The sequence below is a fragment of the Halichoeres trimaculatus genome, unplaced genomic scaffold (assembly GCF_033239565.1).
Source record: "Halichoeres trimaculatus isolate MK-OKI-2021-1 unplaced genomic scaffold, fHalTri1.1 fHalTri1_scaffold_21, whole genome shotgun sequence".
In the NCBI taxonomy this organism is placed as follows: Eukaryota; Metazoa; Chordata; class Actinopteri; order Labriformes; family Labridae; genus Halichoeres; species Halichoeres trimaculatus.
This window is the reverse complement of record NW_027437199.1, coordinates 1,256,121-1,272,044: the sequence shown is the minus strand read 5'-3', so window position 1 is coordinate 1,272,044 and position 15,924 is coordinate 1,256,121. Positions and strand designations below refer to the sequence as shown.

General features: G+C 41.4%; 1 protein-coding gene across 25 annotated transcripts in view; it reads left to right on the top strand.

The window, feature by feature from the left end:
• Positions 1-15,924, top strand: part of celf2 (cugbp, Elav-like family member 2) — a 293,462-nt gene that overhangs the window by 161,823 nt on the left and 115,715 nt on the right. For 24 of the 25 annotated variants that reach the window (XM_074698157.1, XM_074698156.1, XM_074698155.1 and 21 more), the window contains one exon: positions 13,869-14,065. In XM_074698157.1, coding sequence (XP_074554258.1) covers positions 13,869-14,065 — 197 coding nt within the window. Of the gene's footprint in view, positions 1-10,065; positions 10,326-13,868; positions 14,066-15,924 lie in introns of those variants that run through there. The other variant, XM_074698158.1, reaches the window with a different exon arrangement.

The following is a 15,924-nucleotide window of genomic DNA, read 5'->3' as shown; positions in this document are numbered from 1 at the left end:
TAATTTGGCGTTAGCTTTGAGATCAGTCCCAAATCTCGTCAAAAAAAGTTTAAAACCATCTGGTCTAACAAAGATTAAAGCCAGGTCTTAAATCTGGGTGAAGGCGAGTGCTGAGTAGGAAACGCGAGGTCAGTTGCCGGGTAAATAGAGGTCAATCCAAGTCTTTTCTACAGAAGCAGGAAGTCAGGAAAGACCTGTCTTAGACTTGAATTATCGCTGATATTTGGCATTTTTAGCCCACTGATAATCAGTATCAGTATCGGCCCTGAAAAACTATCTCTATCAGATATATGGCAGACCTATAGATGGCGCTCACAGAGTTCAGAGTTCAGCCGTACTGTGACTCTCTGAGTAATCCTCCTCCTCCTCCTCTTCCTCTCCTTCTTCTGTGAGTGATGCTGTATTTCACCTCACCGTCTCCTGAGACCCACCGAGGAACAAGAACTACAAGTCTGCTGCATGTCGAGGAGGAGGAGGAGGAGGAGGAGGTGGCACTGTGACTAACACGCGGCTCAGGTTTCCTTTTTGAGACTCCGACATGCAGACGAGCTGCAGACGAGCTGCAGACGAGAGTCGTCCTGATTTGAATCTGAAAGGAGCTCATTCATCACTTTCTTTATCAGCGTTTTAAACAAAGTTCAGAGAAACCTTCAGCTTGAAAAGAGACGCAGTGACCTCATTCAGATCCAGGTTTGAGGCTCAAGTGTCGGCCTCTGCTTCAGCTGTGATACCTGTTTATTTACAGCAGTCGCTGATGGGTTTTTTTACGTTGGTATTCAGAGAGAGCAGATCTGTTTAAGAGGATTCACACCTGGATTTCTTTTCTGAGACTGTTTTTGTTTCGCGCTGTAAGAGGACGCTATGCACAACAAGGTCCTCTTGTGATGAGAGCGGCTGAGATCCGTACACGGCGAGAGCGTGCCGCAGTCTGACGCCATAAAAGAGGCGTCTGCTGGAGGAGACGCTTTTATGACCCTGATTTAAAACAAAGAGGAAGGACTACATTTGGTTGGCGCTGAAAAGCCAAGGCCTCTGATTTTGTTTGGAGCATATCTGTCGACTGAGCTGTCAATCATGAGCTTTGGTGGCACGTCGTGCTGATGCAAAACCAAATTTCTCTGCAAAGCGAACACATGCATAAAAATCTGCAGAAATGATGAGGGAGGAAATTTAATTCAAAGTGAAATTTTATTCCTTAGTTTGACCCCTGTTCTATCTTTAGGATAATACTGCAGCTCACCACCAGAGGGAGCTCTAACAGTTTTAGCTTCACTCAGGTAGCTGTTGTGCTGGCAGTAGTTTTACACAGGCCAGCCACTCTCTTTGCAAGATCTTACAAAATTGAACATTTGCTGTGTTTTTTTTTTTTCAACAAACTTACAAATATGTAAAAATAAATAAATAAATAAAAATTAAAAAAAGTTGCAAATTCTAAAAAAAAAAAAAAAAAGAAATGAAATTTTAATTTTAAAAAAACATTTTTTAACTTTTCAAATTTAAAAAAAAATGATAAAATAAAATAATATAGGTAAATTTCAAAAATTAGCAGATTTTTTTTTTTTTTTTTTTTTAATTTAAAGCCGCAGGTTGAGGACCTTTGGTAATGACATTATGTTGAGTTTAAGTCAGCAACCACAGCAAGTTTTAAGTTAATCATCAGTAATGACTCAGTGAAGGATGAAACAGCTGATTGGTGTTAGAATCAGAGTTAAAAATCTGTTTTGCACAGGGCTTAAAATGAAAAATAATCCTGAGTCTGAACTTTTTTGCTTGTGGGTTGGATGGGGGTGCAGGTTTTATCTAGCTATCATATAATTTGCATTGAATAATGAGTAGCTGAGTGTCATGCTCTACAATGAACATCACCACACGTATTTTTAGACCGTAAACCTGGTTGGTCATTGATGATGGTACCTTAGCGGTAGCTGTTGCTCGCAGCTAATGAGTTGTGAGATTCAGAGTGCAGACGGCAGCTCTATGGCCAGGGTCTGACTCGAACCGAAACTTTTACCGCTAGTTGGATACATATTTTCAAGTCCTTCATCGATGAAGACATCCTCCCATGTTAGGGATGGCTACCTTTCACATTTGAAACGATATGGTGCTGATGCCCTGTACCTGGCAATAGGTACTAGTACTCAATGGTACCAATTTTTGTACTTTTTTGTGTTTATGTGGCAAAAAATATCAATTTGTTTAATAATAAAATATATTCTTTTTTTAATTTAACATTTTTCATCTTCCACACATAACCTTGCAATGCTGCGTTCATGTTCAGCGTGTAAAATCTCCTACTCTTCCACTCCCTCACAGTCACAAGGATGTGTTTAGGTACCTAAACATGGAACCTTTTGATTTTACATGAATTGTTACCCGGTACTTCTGACAGAATTCGGTCTGTACCTATAAAAGTACCTGACTCAGTACCCATCCCTACCCCCTGTCCATGGTCCTGACATCAGCGGTCCAAACTCTGAGAAACCATGCAAAACTCTGGTATGGACTCAACTGGATCTGGATGGTCTTCTAAGACCAGCCCCCTCTCTGCTTCCCATTGGCTTGTGATAATAGTTTGGTTGAGAGCAAAATCTGCGTTCCCCCTTCATGCTGTTGGTAGACGAACTCAATTGGCTGGCTCGATTGTAGACCTGTCTTATTTTCTTTTTTTGGGCCAAACACAGCACACCATCCCACCTCCAACTGTGGTCAAGTTTTCAGTACACCTAGAATTCTGCAAAACCTAAATATCCCTGTAAAAAATAGGGATGGACACACCGACACCTGGAAAAACTTCTCAAATTTGACTTAAAAGTTTTCATGCTCCCAAGAGGTTGTTTTTTGCAAGTTTATCCCAAAGTGCAAAGGAAACATCTGTTATACACAAACATGGCACCAGACTTCAGAAACATCACTTTGATTTTGCACAAAAGTGCAACAGAAACGCAGCCAATGACACGATGCTGCCTTTATAATCTTTCACAGACGAAAACAGAAAATACAGTGACTGCTTTTGAAACCCCCCCAAAAATCTTTGGTCTTTTTGTCTCATTTAAGCTTTTTGCTTTTATCTAATATTTTTCTAGAAGTGTGAAATTTTAAAAGTGCTCTGATAAATGGCAAAACTACTCGTTTGACTTTTCCAAGCTGCTGCGATGCCTGAATTGACAAGAATGCTGCAAGCAGAAACAAGTTTCCTGTTTTTACATCATAACTTTTCAAACATTGTCAGGAACAGAAAGTTTACACGCTCTAAAATCAGATTTACATGTCAGGACGTGTTTTTATTTATCCGACTCTGCAGCAAATGAGATGAAAGCTTCTTCCTGCAGAAACAAACGTCCTCCTCCTGACAGAAGTGCAGGATAAGAGCTGTGATCCATGCATCTTCACACTGTGTGTGTGTGTACATACATGCACGTGTGTGTCAGCGTGTGTGTGTGTCCTCCTCATTACCAGGTTATGCCGCGGTAGCTCGTTAGCGCTGAGCTAGCTGAGCGTCGGGGCAACGGTGCAGCTTCATTAGCTGCTGTGACATTTATCTGATCGTTTCTCTGCGTCGCATGTGCCGCCACGTTTCCATGGAGACACACACTCACACACTCTTAAGCAGAGGCACACACATGAAGGCAATCACACAGGCTCGTGTAGGAGCAGTTTTCTCAGGAGGTCACCGTTATTCGGGGAAGCTAGCGCCGTCAAATCTGCTCTCTAGCAGAGAAATGCAGGGAACACATGTGACTTTGTTTCTCCACGACGAAGCGGTGACTCTCGCCGCGGTGATGCGCCCGAGGTGGGAGGAATATCGCTGATTGTAAAGTTCAAGTGAATCACACACAGGCAATATCACACTCCCCCCGCGTTTGGCTGGAACAAGGCCCCCGGGAGCCGCTTTACCTCACTGTAACTCACTTAGAGCGCGGCGCTCCAAATAAATCAGTCGATACAGTACGCCGCTCATTTAGTTTGAGTCACTAATCCGACAACAAAATCAGTTACAGAGCGGGATTCTGGGAAAAAAGGCACGCCTGTTATGTAGTGTTGTGTGCAAGTTGCTAATCTTGTTTACAGTTTGATACAGCAGCAGAAAATATTCAGGACTATGAAATGTGAGATGAATTGTGTGAGTAAATCTCTGCTCGTGGCGCTCGTGGCGCTCGTGCAGGTGGTTATAGGTGTGTGTGCGCGCTGCCTCCGAGTGGGGTTGTGTTTATCGTGGCGGGGAGAGGAGCACATTTTAAGCCCCCTGAAAACTTGGCTTCACCGTGTTTCTCTGTGACATTAAATATTCATGAATGAAGCGACTCTTAAAGTGAGAAGAGAAAAGGGTCGTTAAGTGTTCGGCTCCTTCTGATTTCTCCTCATACGACTTTTTTTTTTTTTAACAGTTCCCTCCTCTTCCTGCTGAGTTTGGCGCCACATGTACAGAGGCTACAGCCCTCAGAGCAGATGGCGAAGGTTTTCTTTCTTCACGCCCTCTCTAACCACGGTCTTGAAGAAGCCACAAAAGCCCAAAAATAAACCAAAAACTTGTTTTTAAGTTTGCAAAAGTTGATTCTCATCACATTCCTCTTTCACACCAGCAGAGGATGACTCAGTTCTCACCTCAGTCAACACTTTTTGATCGAGTTGGTCGTCTTCATCTTTGATTTAAAGTCTCACAACAAGATTGTTAAGCTACTGCCCCATTCAATAAATGAATATCTGTTATCGCCGAACAGTTACAGATCTTAATAATGACTCTTGGATCTCTGGTTTTATTTTGGTCAGGGTGGTAGATACAGCAATTCGATTACAACTGTTTACTGCGTCTATAGAAGTTAACTATATTGTTAATTGAGGGAGGCGGAGCTTGTCAATCAAAATCCTTCGTGAAACTGCTGTGGGTGAGAGCGGTGTGCTCTTTGGACGAGAGCTCAGCATGGATATGAGGAGAAGATTTTTTTTTAAATCAGATATCCAATCCTTTTCTACTTCATGCTAAAATTAGCCATGTTTTGAACTTTTTTTTTTTTTTTAATCACTCGTTATAATGATCTACTCAATGCCGCTTTAGCCACAGCTACAGCTATCGCTAATATATTAGCTACACAGATGTCAGACCAGGGTGATGGCGTCTGTTTCCTGTGAATGTGTCGCCTTAATCTAAGTTTAATAAGTTTATCATCACCTTGTGAAAATGTGTTTCATTTGGAAGTGAATAAACTGTCACTTCAAAGTGATGTTTTTTTTTTTTTTTTCAACTCCTTCCCCTTGGCCCTAAAAACAGAGGAATAAGAGGAAAGGGGTGACAAAGGGGAAAGACCACAGCCTGTATATAGAGTGGACAGTGTGGCTCCACCTTTTACCATTGTACGGTTTTGAAGCCAAAAAATAATAATGATAATAAAATAATAATTTTAAAAAATATATATATTTTTTTTCTTTTGAGAGTCTAATCACTTCTTGATTCTACCTCCTGACATATTTTACAATCCCCGAAAAAAATACATGAGAACGTCAGCTGTCAATCATCGTTAAACGTGACGTGAAACCTCATTTTTAACCTCCTGTAACTAATGAAAAGAAACTTTTCAGAAAAAAGAGGACTGGGACACAACACAGCCAAATTATATCTTTACATCACAGCATATGAATGTGAGAAACATTTCTACCAGGTGGATTAATTTCTTAAAGTTTGACCACAGCCCATCTGGAATGACTGGGGAGGTGGATTTTTTGACCTATACTGCAGCCAGCCACCAGGGGGAGCAGTTTTTGTGGCGACTTTACTTCAAGCTGAGCAAGATGACATTTGTTTTTGTTTTTTTACAGTCTATAGGTGAGACGGAAGGGAAGGTATAGGAATGACGGTTGGTATTGACCGCGAAATGCAGCAAATCAAGTGCAAAAGGAAACAACTTCCTCTGTAGCATCGCCACAGCTCGTCCTTTGGGTTTTTCATTAAACTTACTAAAATATTGGATTATTCTTCACTATTTTAGCTTCAAACTTTAGTCTTTGGATGAATAAAGCTTGAAAAGTTTAGTTTTTCTCAGTTCGTTTGAGGCTTGTCATCAGTGGGTGATGGTGGGTCCCACAGCTGGACCAGAATCTGGATAAATGCAGAGAAATTAACAGTTTTTCAGCCTTTTCTGTACTTTGCAAACTTCAAGATGTTCCTCAAAAGCCTCCTGTGGGACACATAAGGCTGTTGAATTAAATTTCATCCAATAATAATCAAAAACAGACAATTTTTGCTCCTTTTGTTTCATTTCCAGGCTTTTCTTTATGTCAACAACGAAGAAAACAGAATAACAGGATATGATTGAATAAGCAGATCTACTTTCTGTCACAGTGATGATCATTGATCGGTGTGTGTGTGTGTGGGTGGGTGTGTGTGTGTGTGTGAGGATGCCAGCTGCTGTCTCAGCGTCCTCCACAGTTAGTGCCCCGTGTAAGAATCCGTCAAGGTGTGTTCCCGTGAGGAAACGTGGACGTCCAGCTCTGTCAGTGTGTGTTAACATGTCGCTGCGTGTCGGTCCGTGTGTGTAGCTGACCTTGGCTGCCCCGCTCCCTCAGGGAGGAGGAGGAGGAGGGTGGAGGAGGGTGGAGGAAGGGGTGGGGGGTGGGGGCTGATGTTTCTCACTCTGCTTGTCAACAAGATTAGTTCCCCTGTGGGACCGTTACACACCCTGCAAACACACTGCCAATGAGAGAAAGTGTGTGACAGCTCAGCCACTGTGTGTGCCCACTGAAGTGTGTGTGTGAGGGCTTGCTTTGTGGCGTGTGTGTGCTGCGATTTAGGGGTTAGGAGAGTCAGAGTGGATGTGTGTTTTAGAGCAGAAACAGAAGGGAGAAACAGCAGGGGGATCAGCGCAGCCAGGCTGAACTGTGTGCACCACGTGGATGCATGTGTGTGTGTGTAGGTGTGTGTGCATGTGTGTGTGTGAGCGCCTGGTTTCAGATGGATCCCACGCTGAGCTCTGGGCTGTACTTACTCCTGGACTCTGGCTCATCTGCATCTGTCTCCTCCTTCCTCCTCTTTGGTTCCCACTCGTACTCCTCGCTCCTCGGCCTCTGTAGGTGTTCACACCTGTACGTGGCATCCAGCTGTCAACACGGCGAGCAGACGGGGGGCAGGCTGTCGCAGTTGGTTCTTCATTTTGGGGGCGGAGCTTCTTCTTAGCGTTTGCATTTTCTGCTGCAGCTATGCTTTGGTAGCTTTAACCTCAACCAAACGTTTCCTCTTCCTGATATTTCCAGTCTCCGCTCAGCCGTCCCATCCATTAGAGGTAAAATACGCCGTAAGAGCGTCTGAAAACAAAAGACTCTGCAGGTGAAAGTCGCTTTGTTTCCTTAAATGGAAAATGTGTACAACAGAAAGCACTCCTGTACCACAAACCTCTCCTAATCTAAACCCTGTCCCCTGTCAGACTGGAAACAAGGCTTTCCCAACGAAGCTGGCTCTCTGGAAAATAACCTAATTACAGACCTGTGTACAGCAGGACTTTACTTGTAGTTTGCTTGTGGTAAAAGTGGCTCAGTCTGAGTGTCAGTTCACTTCCTGGGCTTTTCAGCGTGTGAAGAAGAAGCAGAGCTCAGGCTCAGGTGAAACAGACGTGTTAATCATGTACTTGTATCTATGCAGGTCTTGTGATCTCTTCTTTGAATGGAGACTTTCTGAATGTCTTTCTTGATTCTAGTCCAGGGGTCTGCTCAACCCTAACCCTACCTTCATAGGAGCCATTTTTCCTCAGCTCACCTGGATTAGAGTCATTCAGGAGCCACAAAATCAACTTTATCTTCACAATAAAGACAAAAACATAAATAAAATTATATTAACAGTTAAAATCTAGTGAATAATTATATTTGAAAAAAATAAATAAATAAATGTTGTGTGTTGTCTGTCTGTTTTTTTTTACTTCTAATAAATTTGTAAATATTTTTTGAAAAATAAAAATTAGAAAAATAGCAAAAACACTTGAAAAATATTTGATATTTTGCTATTTTTCTTTCATAAAATTTTGATATTTGAAATAATTTAAAATTACTGCCAATATTAAAAAAGGAAATTTAAAATATTAGCAAAATTGATTCAATTTTTTTTTTAATATAAAATTTAGAAATGAAAAAAAGGAAAAATATTGTGAATATAGAAAAAAGAAATTAAAAATAGCAAAAGCAATTCAAAATATTCATAAAATTTAGATATTAAAAAAATACTGCAAATATTTAAAAAAATAGAAATTCCAAAAATAAGCAAAATTGATTCCAAAATTTTTCATAGAGTTGAGAAATGTCAAAAAATAATGCAAAAATATTGTAAATGTTGAAAGCAAAGAAAAAAATAAATAAAAAAAAATAAAAATATTTCCCAAATTTATTGTGAAAAAAAAACAGAAATTCTAAAAATTTGCAAAAAATATTAAAATTGGCAAAACATTCATAAAAAATCAAAAAATTGCAGAAATTTTGGAAAAAAATTTTATTAGTTTTTTTTTTGAAACTTTAAATTTTTTTAAAACTACTTGAATTTGATGAAATATATTTATAATGTTGCTGTATCATTTTTTTCTTTGTTTGTTTGTTTGCTAATGTCTTCCCACATATCAACCATGAATATTAAGCTGGCACGTTGTCAGTTAAATGAATCCATCCACACAGAATTAAAATCAGTATTTTCTTCCAGATGAGTCTTTTTGTAGATGTAGTTATCTTCCCAGGGCTGTAAAACTTGAGGTTAGCCACAGGTGCATGGAAAGTTGGTGGGCTGTTGATGTTGTAGGAGGTGAAGTAGAGCGGTGGCAGGCTTTGTTGACAGATGGGATGAAGATTTAGTTCAACTTAATGTTAACGCAGGATTTTATTTAGTGTCAGTGTCTTTAATCATCAAAAACCTCTGGAAGAGAAATTAAAACTCTTTATGTTTTAGGACCCTTGCTGTTGTCAGAGCGCTAAGCTACACCAGCCACATCCTGACGACACAAGAGACGGTTATTGATCTTTTTATCACTGCCAGTTAGTCTCTTTGCCAAGATGTTGAACAATTCCTTAAATAAAGGAGAAGTTTGAAAAGCCATGAATGTAGAATCCAGACAACTAATGAATAAATAAATAACCGCCGTGAGGTTTTATGGTCAATATTGTGCAGCTGTGGTTTGGATGGAGCCGCCTGCTGTCTAATGTGAGTGTGAGGTGAGGGAATAACAGCACTCAGCATCTGCTTCAGACACTTAACACACACAGACACACACACACACACGCACACAGGCTCAGTGTGGATCAGCCCTCAGTCACGGCCCTGTGCTGCAGGGAGACTGGAGTGATGGAAGCAATAGTTAAGCCATTAAGGCAAACAATTGGCTCAAATTGAGAGGGAAGGGGAGAAAAAGAAGGAGAAGGAGGAGAGGATGGAGGAAGAGAGGAGGGAGATGGCAGGAGTGGATCCACTCAACGACTTAATCCGAGCCCCAGGACACTCTCCTGCTGAGCTCCACACACACACACACACACACACACACACACACACACACACACACACACACACACACACACACACACACACACACACACACACACACACACGTTAGAGCGGTGTCTGCTCGCAATAACACCTTGTCAGTCTTGGCCACGGGGGCGATGGAAGAGGCGCTCATTCCTTTGTAGCGAGCAGAGTCACCTACTTCCCTGCACCTCGGGGAAAGACGGAGCATGCAATCTACACAGGGCCGTTCTGTAAGCGCTCGTACGCCTTATGGCTGCAAGTGTAAGGCCGTTCATTGTCTTCGCAGCCGGAGTGAATGGCGGACAGTGTCCTCTGACACCAGCTATTGTATCGTCTCCCCCGTGGACTTGCTCAATCCCTGCAGGCCTCGCATAAACACCCAACAATGAGGGATTGTCTCCAGCTATTCTTTTGCTTACACACACACACACTTTAGGATTCTTGGTGTGTGTGTGTCACAGGGTGATGTGCAGCAGGCTGAACCCAGCGACCGCCAAACCTCGTCCGATGCATCAGTTTTGGTCGCCGGACATCAGCCAGTAATCGGAGGCTGTGACACCTTGGCGTCGCCGCTCCTTCCTTCCCTCCCTTCCTTCCTTCCTCCCTTCCTTCCTTCCTCACCCTCAGGGGCTCCCTTTGCAGCGAGGCCCCTGCGATTTATCGGGCAGCTTAGCGAGGAGCGGTTGCTGCCCTCAGGACTCTTAGCGCCGGTCTGGCTCGTTGACTCCTTCCCCGGTTGTGGCGTTTTATTTGACATGTCCTTTAAGTCCTTTAAAGAATTGGGCGTTTCTGCCGAGCGCCTCGGCTCTTTCTGCAAAAGATGGATGGCCCGCGTTCAAAGGTCTGGATGCTTTTTCTCCTCCCTTGCAATATCTCTCTCCTTCCCTCCTTCTTTCTCTCTGGCTGAGCTTTATTGGCTGGTATTAGCGCTGTCAGCTAACCAAGCTCAGGATTTGGCTTTGTTTTGTTTTTGCCTCTTAAGATAATGCTCTTTCCTTCTCCTGCAGAGAATAACAAAAGTGAAAGTAGAGCAATAAAACCGCACAGTGATTGACTTTGGTTTCATTAAATTGGTTTTCAGCCATCTTAAATAGACCACAGGCCTTGATGGCAGTGTGATGACTGCGTGTGTGTGTGTGTGTGTGTGTGTGTGTGTGTGTGTGTGTGTGTGTTAATGTATGTGTGTGTTTGAAGCTGTTTGATTGTCCTCAAAACACAGTCACACTTCGCCTCGTGCATGCTCGGGTGCCGCTCTCATCTCGGTGGGGGCCTCGCTGTTGAAAGCATTTCCTCGCCTTTTACTTGTGCAGGGGGAGAAAAGAAAAACCGACACACTGTAGCGCCGGTTAGCATTCCCAACACGTGGACGCACAAGTGTGTTTTGTGAAGATAAGTGTTGTAGCTCTGCGGTTGAAAAGGGTGAAAGCTCTTCACCTCCGTTTCACATGCATCCCAGATGTGGAAATCTAACCGGAGCGATCGTCTCGTCAGCATCTGCGTCCCGTTAGAGCCCGGAGGTTTGCTGCGGCGCGGCTCTGCGGGCTAATCCCTCGCACACGGCCTTACATTAAATACACCGCAGGCTGCTTGTTCAGCATTCATCCATCCATTCATGCACAAACACTCACACATGTAGCGCCAACAGCAAGCTAACATACAGACATGTAGCTTCTCAGCACGTCAACACGTCACTGCAAACACACAGAGTGTATGTTTCACGTTATGCTAGCCCTTTACCGCAGAGCTTTATTAGCAATACCGCCGCAGAAATGTTTCTTTTGGGGCATTAAACCAAAGTTTTGTTGAAGCTGTGGCTTCCTCTTGTCGTCATGGTGATGGAGAACAGCTGTCAGGCTCAGATACATCAAACATGTAGAACATGACCACCAGAAAATAAACCAAAACTTCAGGCTAGCTTGCTGTTTATTTTTGTGTCAGAGACTCAAAATTACCTCATTTTAAGGGAAGCGACTGCTAACAAGCTAACTGTTGCTAGCCACTCTGTTTGCTACAGCCTCCATGTGTTGCTGTGTCATTTGTCGGTTTGACAGAAGACTTGGAGGCTAGCTTGCAATGTAGACACATGGTTAGCTTGGCTGTTAGCTGAATTAAATTGGTAAAAGTTGAATGCTATGGGGAGAAAGAAGCTAGCTGAGTGCCTGTTTGATATGTTAATATGGCTAAAGTTGTACACACAGTGGGAATTAAAGTAATACTAGAACATTTATCATGCTGAGGAAAGAGGAAAAAAGAAAATCTAAAGGGGAAAAAATTGGCATACTAGATTCTATCACTAACCTAGCATGTACAGCTAACCAGTTTTGCTTCCATTTGTGTTGGTAAAGTGATATTTCATGCTTAAAGGCAGCTGTTATTGTATGCTAACTAAATGTAAGGTGATAATTTTGATGATTTTTTTGTTAGCTTGCATTGCTAGCATGATAGTAAGCCCCTATACACAAGTGATAAGCTAATCTAGTTAGGACTTGGAGGCTAGTTTGCAATGCGGACACATGGTTAGCTTGATTTTTAGCTGAATTAGACTAATAAAAGTTGACTGCTATGGGGAGAAAGAAGCTAGCTTGGTGCCTGTTTGATATGCTAATTAAGTTAAAGTTGTACTCACAATAGAAATAAAAGTAATCCTTGAACATTCATCATGCTGGAAATTCAGAGTGTGTGAGAGACGAAATCTTAAGGAGAAAAAAATGCTATACTAGCTTCTATGGCTAACCTAGCTTGTACGGCTAACCAGTTTTGCTTCCATCTGTGTAGATAACTTGACACTTCATTCTTAGAGGCAGCTGTTATTGTATGCTAACTTAATGAAAGGTGATGATTTTGATCATTTTCTGTTAGCCTTCAATGCTAGCGTGATAGTTAGCCCCTGTACACAACTGATTAGCTAACCTAATTAGGACTTGGAGACTAGTTTGCAATGCGGACACATGGTCAGCTTGGCTATTAGCTGAATTAGATTGCTGAGAGTTGTTTGCCATGGGGTCAAAGAAGCTAGCTAGGTGTTTATCATGCTATTAGGAAGTAGTCCGCTTCTAACCTAGCCTGTATAGCTAACAGTTTTTTGCCTCCATCTGTGTTGATAAAGTGATACTTCATGCTTAGAGGCAGCTGGTACTGTATGCTAACTAATCATCCTGTGATGATGTGATGACTTTTTGTCAGCTTGCAATGCTAGCATGAGAGTTAGCCTCTGTAAACAAGTGATATTTGAAGTCCAGTGGAGGAACAAGCTAACCCAGTTATGTTGTTGTCCTGCAGCGATTTCCAGTCTGTGAAAAATAAAGATAAAAGATGGTGTCACACTTTAAAAAGTATTTTTTATGCCGTCTGGAGCAGCAGAAGCTGCTTTTGTTGCAGAGCTGGAAATAAAATCTCTGCCCGACTCGGTCCAACAGGGTAGATTAACCAGCATCCTGAGGACAACTGCTGCTGCATCTTTACTATCAAACAGCACATTCAGGGTCAGGGTGATATATCAGTTTGCCACTGTCTAGAGATTTCATATCAGAAAGTTCCAGGTGAAATCAGTCTGTAAAACCGTCTTTCTCTGCTGCAGAGAGGACTGAACAGTGCAGCTCTCTCTGAGTGTCAGTGTCCCTGTAGGGGCCTGGATCCTGTTTTAGAGGCCGCTGTGTTGAAAATGAATCACCAGAGGAGTTTTTGTGCCTTTTTTGTGACCTACATCAATTTCAAATCAGAATTTGGAGAATGTTTTCTGAGAATGTGCGCCGGTGAGTGATTGTGTGTCAAACTCTGAACTTCCTGAATACTTTGCTGAATAGTTTTTCAGAGGCGATGGCTCCTTTTCTGCATGTATCCTTGCATTTTAAACAATACACCCTGCTTTTTAAGGATTTTTACAATTTATGAGACGATTGCAAAACAAGTGCTCCTTTATTTCTTTTGCAGAATCTGGATCTTTCTAGCCTGAATCAGCCTTTTGAAAACTAGCGTACTTCACTTACAAAAGCAGTCGTTTCCCTGACTTTCTCTGCATTGATCAGTTTTATTTTTCCAAGGGACAGCGTGGTGGATCAGGTACAATCATTAAAAACACAAAAGTCACATAATTACGAGAAGAAAACGCTGCGAGTCCAGGCAGCAGCAGCAGCGGACCAGCAACTCCCATCTTTTGCTGAAATTGCTGTTTTTTCAATGAGGTTTGGTGGCTGTGAAAAGAAAGCTGAAATAAAGGATTGTTGGTTTCCAAAAAAAACAACCTTACATGAAGAAAAAGGTCCATCACAAAGACAGCCCTTGATGGCTCACAGGATAATGAACAGCCTTTGGAGTGATCTTGAGTCTGATGTTGTTGTTTTCTCTTTCCCAGCTCTTAACGTTGGCTCTCCTCTCTGTCCAACAGTAACGGCACAGCCGGGAAGATGAACGGGGCGCTGGAGCATTCGGACCAGCCAGACCCGGACGCCATCAAGATGTTTGTGGGTCAGATCCCCCGTTCCTGGTCGGAGAAGGAGCTGAAGGAGCTGTTCGAGCCGTACGGAGCCGTTTACCAGATCAACATACTTCGAGACCGCAGCCAGAACCCTCCACAGAGCAAAGGTAGGAAACAAGGAGACGCTTTGAGGAAACAGAAATGACAGTACGATGGGATTTATTCTGTGGTTAAAAGGTTTTTCCCCTTGCTACCCTTTCCTCTTTACCTCAGTTTTCTTAAGATATTCTTCAGCCTTTCTTTACTTCTCCTCTCGTCTTCGCCCTCTTTCCTCCTCCTTTCTTTAGCCTTATAGTCATATTTCCATTTTTGCATGGGAAATTTCATCCTTGTCATGCAAAGATACTTGGTCCTGGGGAGGCAGCTCAGGGCTTTTTTGCCCTTTTCTGACCATCACAGGGTGTTAGTAGAGGATGTGGGATGCAGACAACTCAGCAGGTTAATGAAAGATTAAAAGATAAGGACCAAGGCACCACAAGATAAAACCAAATCTTAAGTGGGTAAAATTTAAATTATCTTAAGTTAAGGGAAAGAAACAAAAGAAATAAAATAATCATGATGTGTCCATTGACAACTGTATTTTTTTTGGTCTTGTCTTAATTTTTTATTAATTTTTATTTTATTTTATTTTTTTATTTTATTTTATTTTATAATTTATTATTTTATTTTATTTTTGTATTATTTATGTTATTTTTGTATGTTTTGTTTGTTAAGAATGGGATTATGATCCACTGGAAAAAAAAACAAAAAACAAATTTTCTTACACTTTTTTTTCTAAAGAAAAAAAAAACAAAAAACAAAAATAATGAGATTCAGAAAAAATTGATTTAAAAAATTACATTAAATTATTATTTTTTTCTTTTTTTCTGATTTTAATCACATTACTTGAATAAGGCGGAAATTTGACTTTAATCTAAGATTTCTCAGATCTCTGAATTTCTCAGAAAAAAAAAAATATGAAAAGAAATTATATTTTTTTTTCCATCTTAATTTTTTCTTTCTGATTTAAATTTTAGAATAATATTTTTTGAACAGAAATACATATATAAAATCTATTTTTTTATTCATTTATAATTTTGTATTATTTTTTTTATTTTTTCGCAGTGGCCCTAATCCTCCTCCGTATTTTTGTGTTTCATGGGCACTTTTCTTTTTTTTGTGTGTGTGTTTTTGTTTTTGTTTTGTTTTTTCTTTAAAATGATAAATAATTAAATAGATATCTTAAAGGAGGAAAAAAATCAATTAATAGAAAGAAAATGAAGTATAAAACTTAAGATAACGTTCACCCCTGTCGATGCAGAACCTAGACATTAATTGCTGGATCTCCCTCCTCAGTGTTGAATATATCTTGATGTGAATGCAGACTGAAGCAGCCCTGCACAGGGGAACTGGAACAGAGAACCTCTTGGAAAGCCGTGCCCACCTCCACAGACGCTCAGCACTCAGACTGAGTGGGCACCTCACCTTGTAAATGGCAGAACAGATGATATACGTTGAGAATTACACAAGCAGACACACAGTTTTTGCACCAGTGGAAGACAAAGCGTCGCCCAGTCAGACTCACACAGCCAATTGTGCGGAGCGGCGTGATTTGCAGCTATTTTCTCCCGTTTCTTTTCTTTCGCCTTTGATGAATTCGTCAAGTGTGAGCGCAAACAATAGAGACAGAAGGAAGGAACGGGCACACAATAGCGCTGCCATATTAACAAGCTTCAACCGCAGGAGTGGGGGCTGATGACACTCCTGATGAGACACGCGGAGTGGGAGGAAAGTGAAGAGAGAAAAGGACGTCAGGAAGAGAGATGTGTCGCTTCTGTGCCACTGTACAGCAAATTTAGAGAGAAGTTTCCAAGTGTCACAGCAAAACAAAGCGTGAATCAGAGGGGATGATGCGGATAAACACTCATCTGAGTGAAAAATGGAAGCGAATTAAGGATTTATCCGTTTGAGGGCCAGTTTGTCTTCA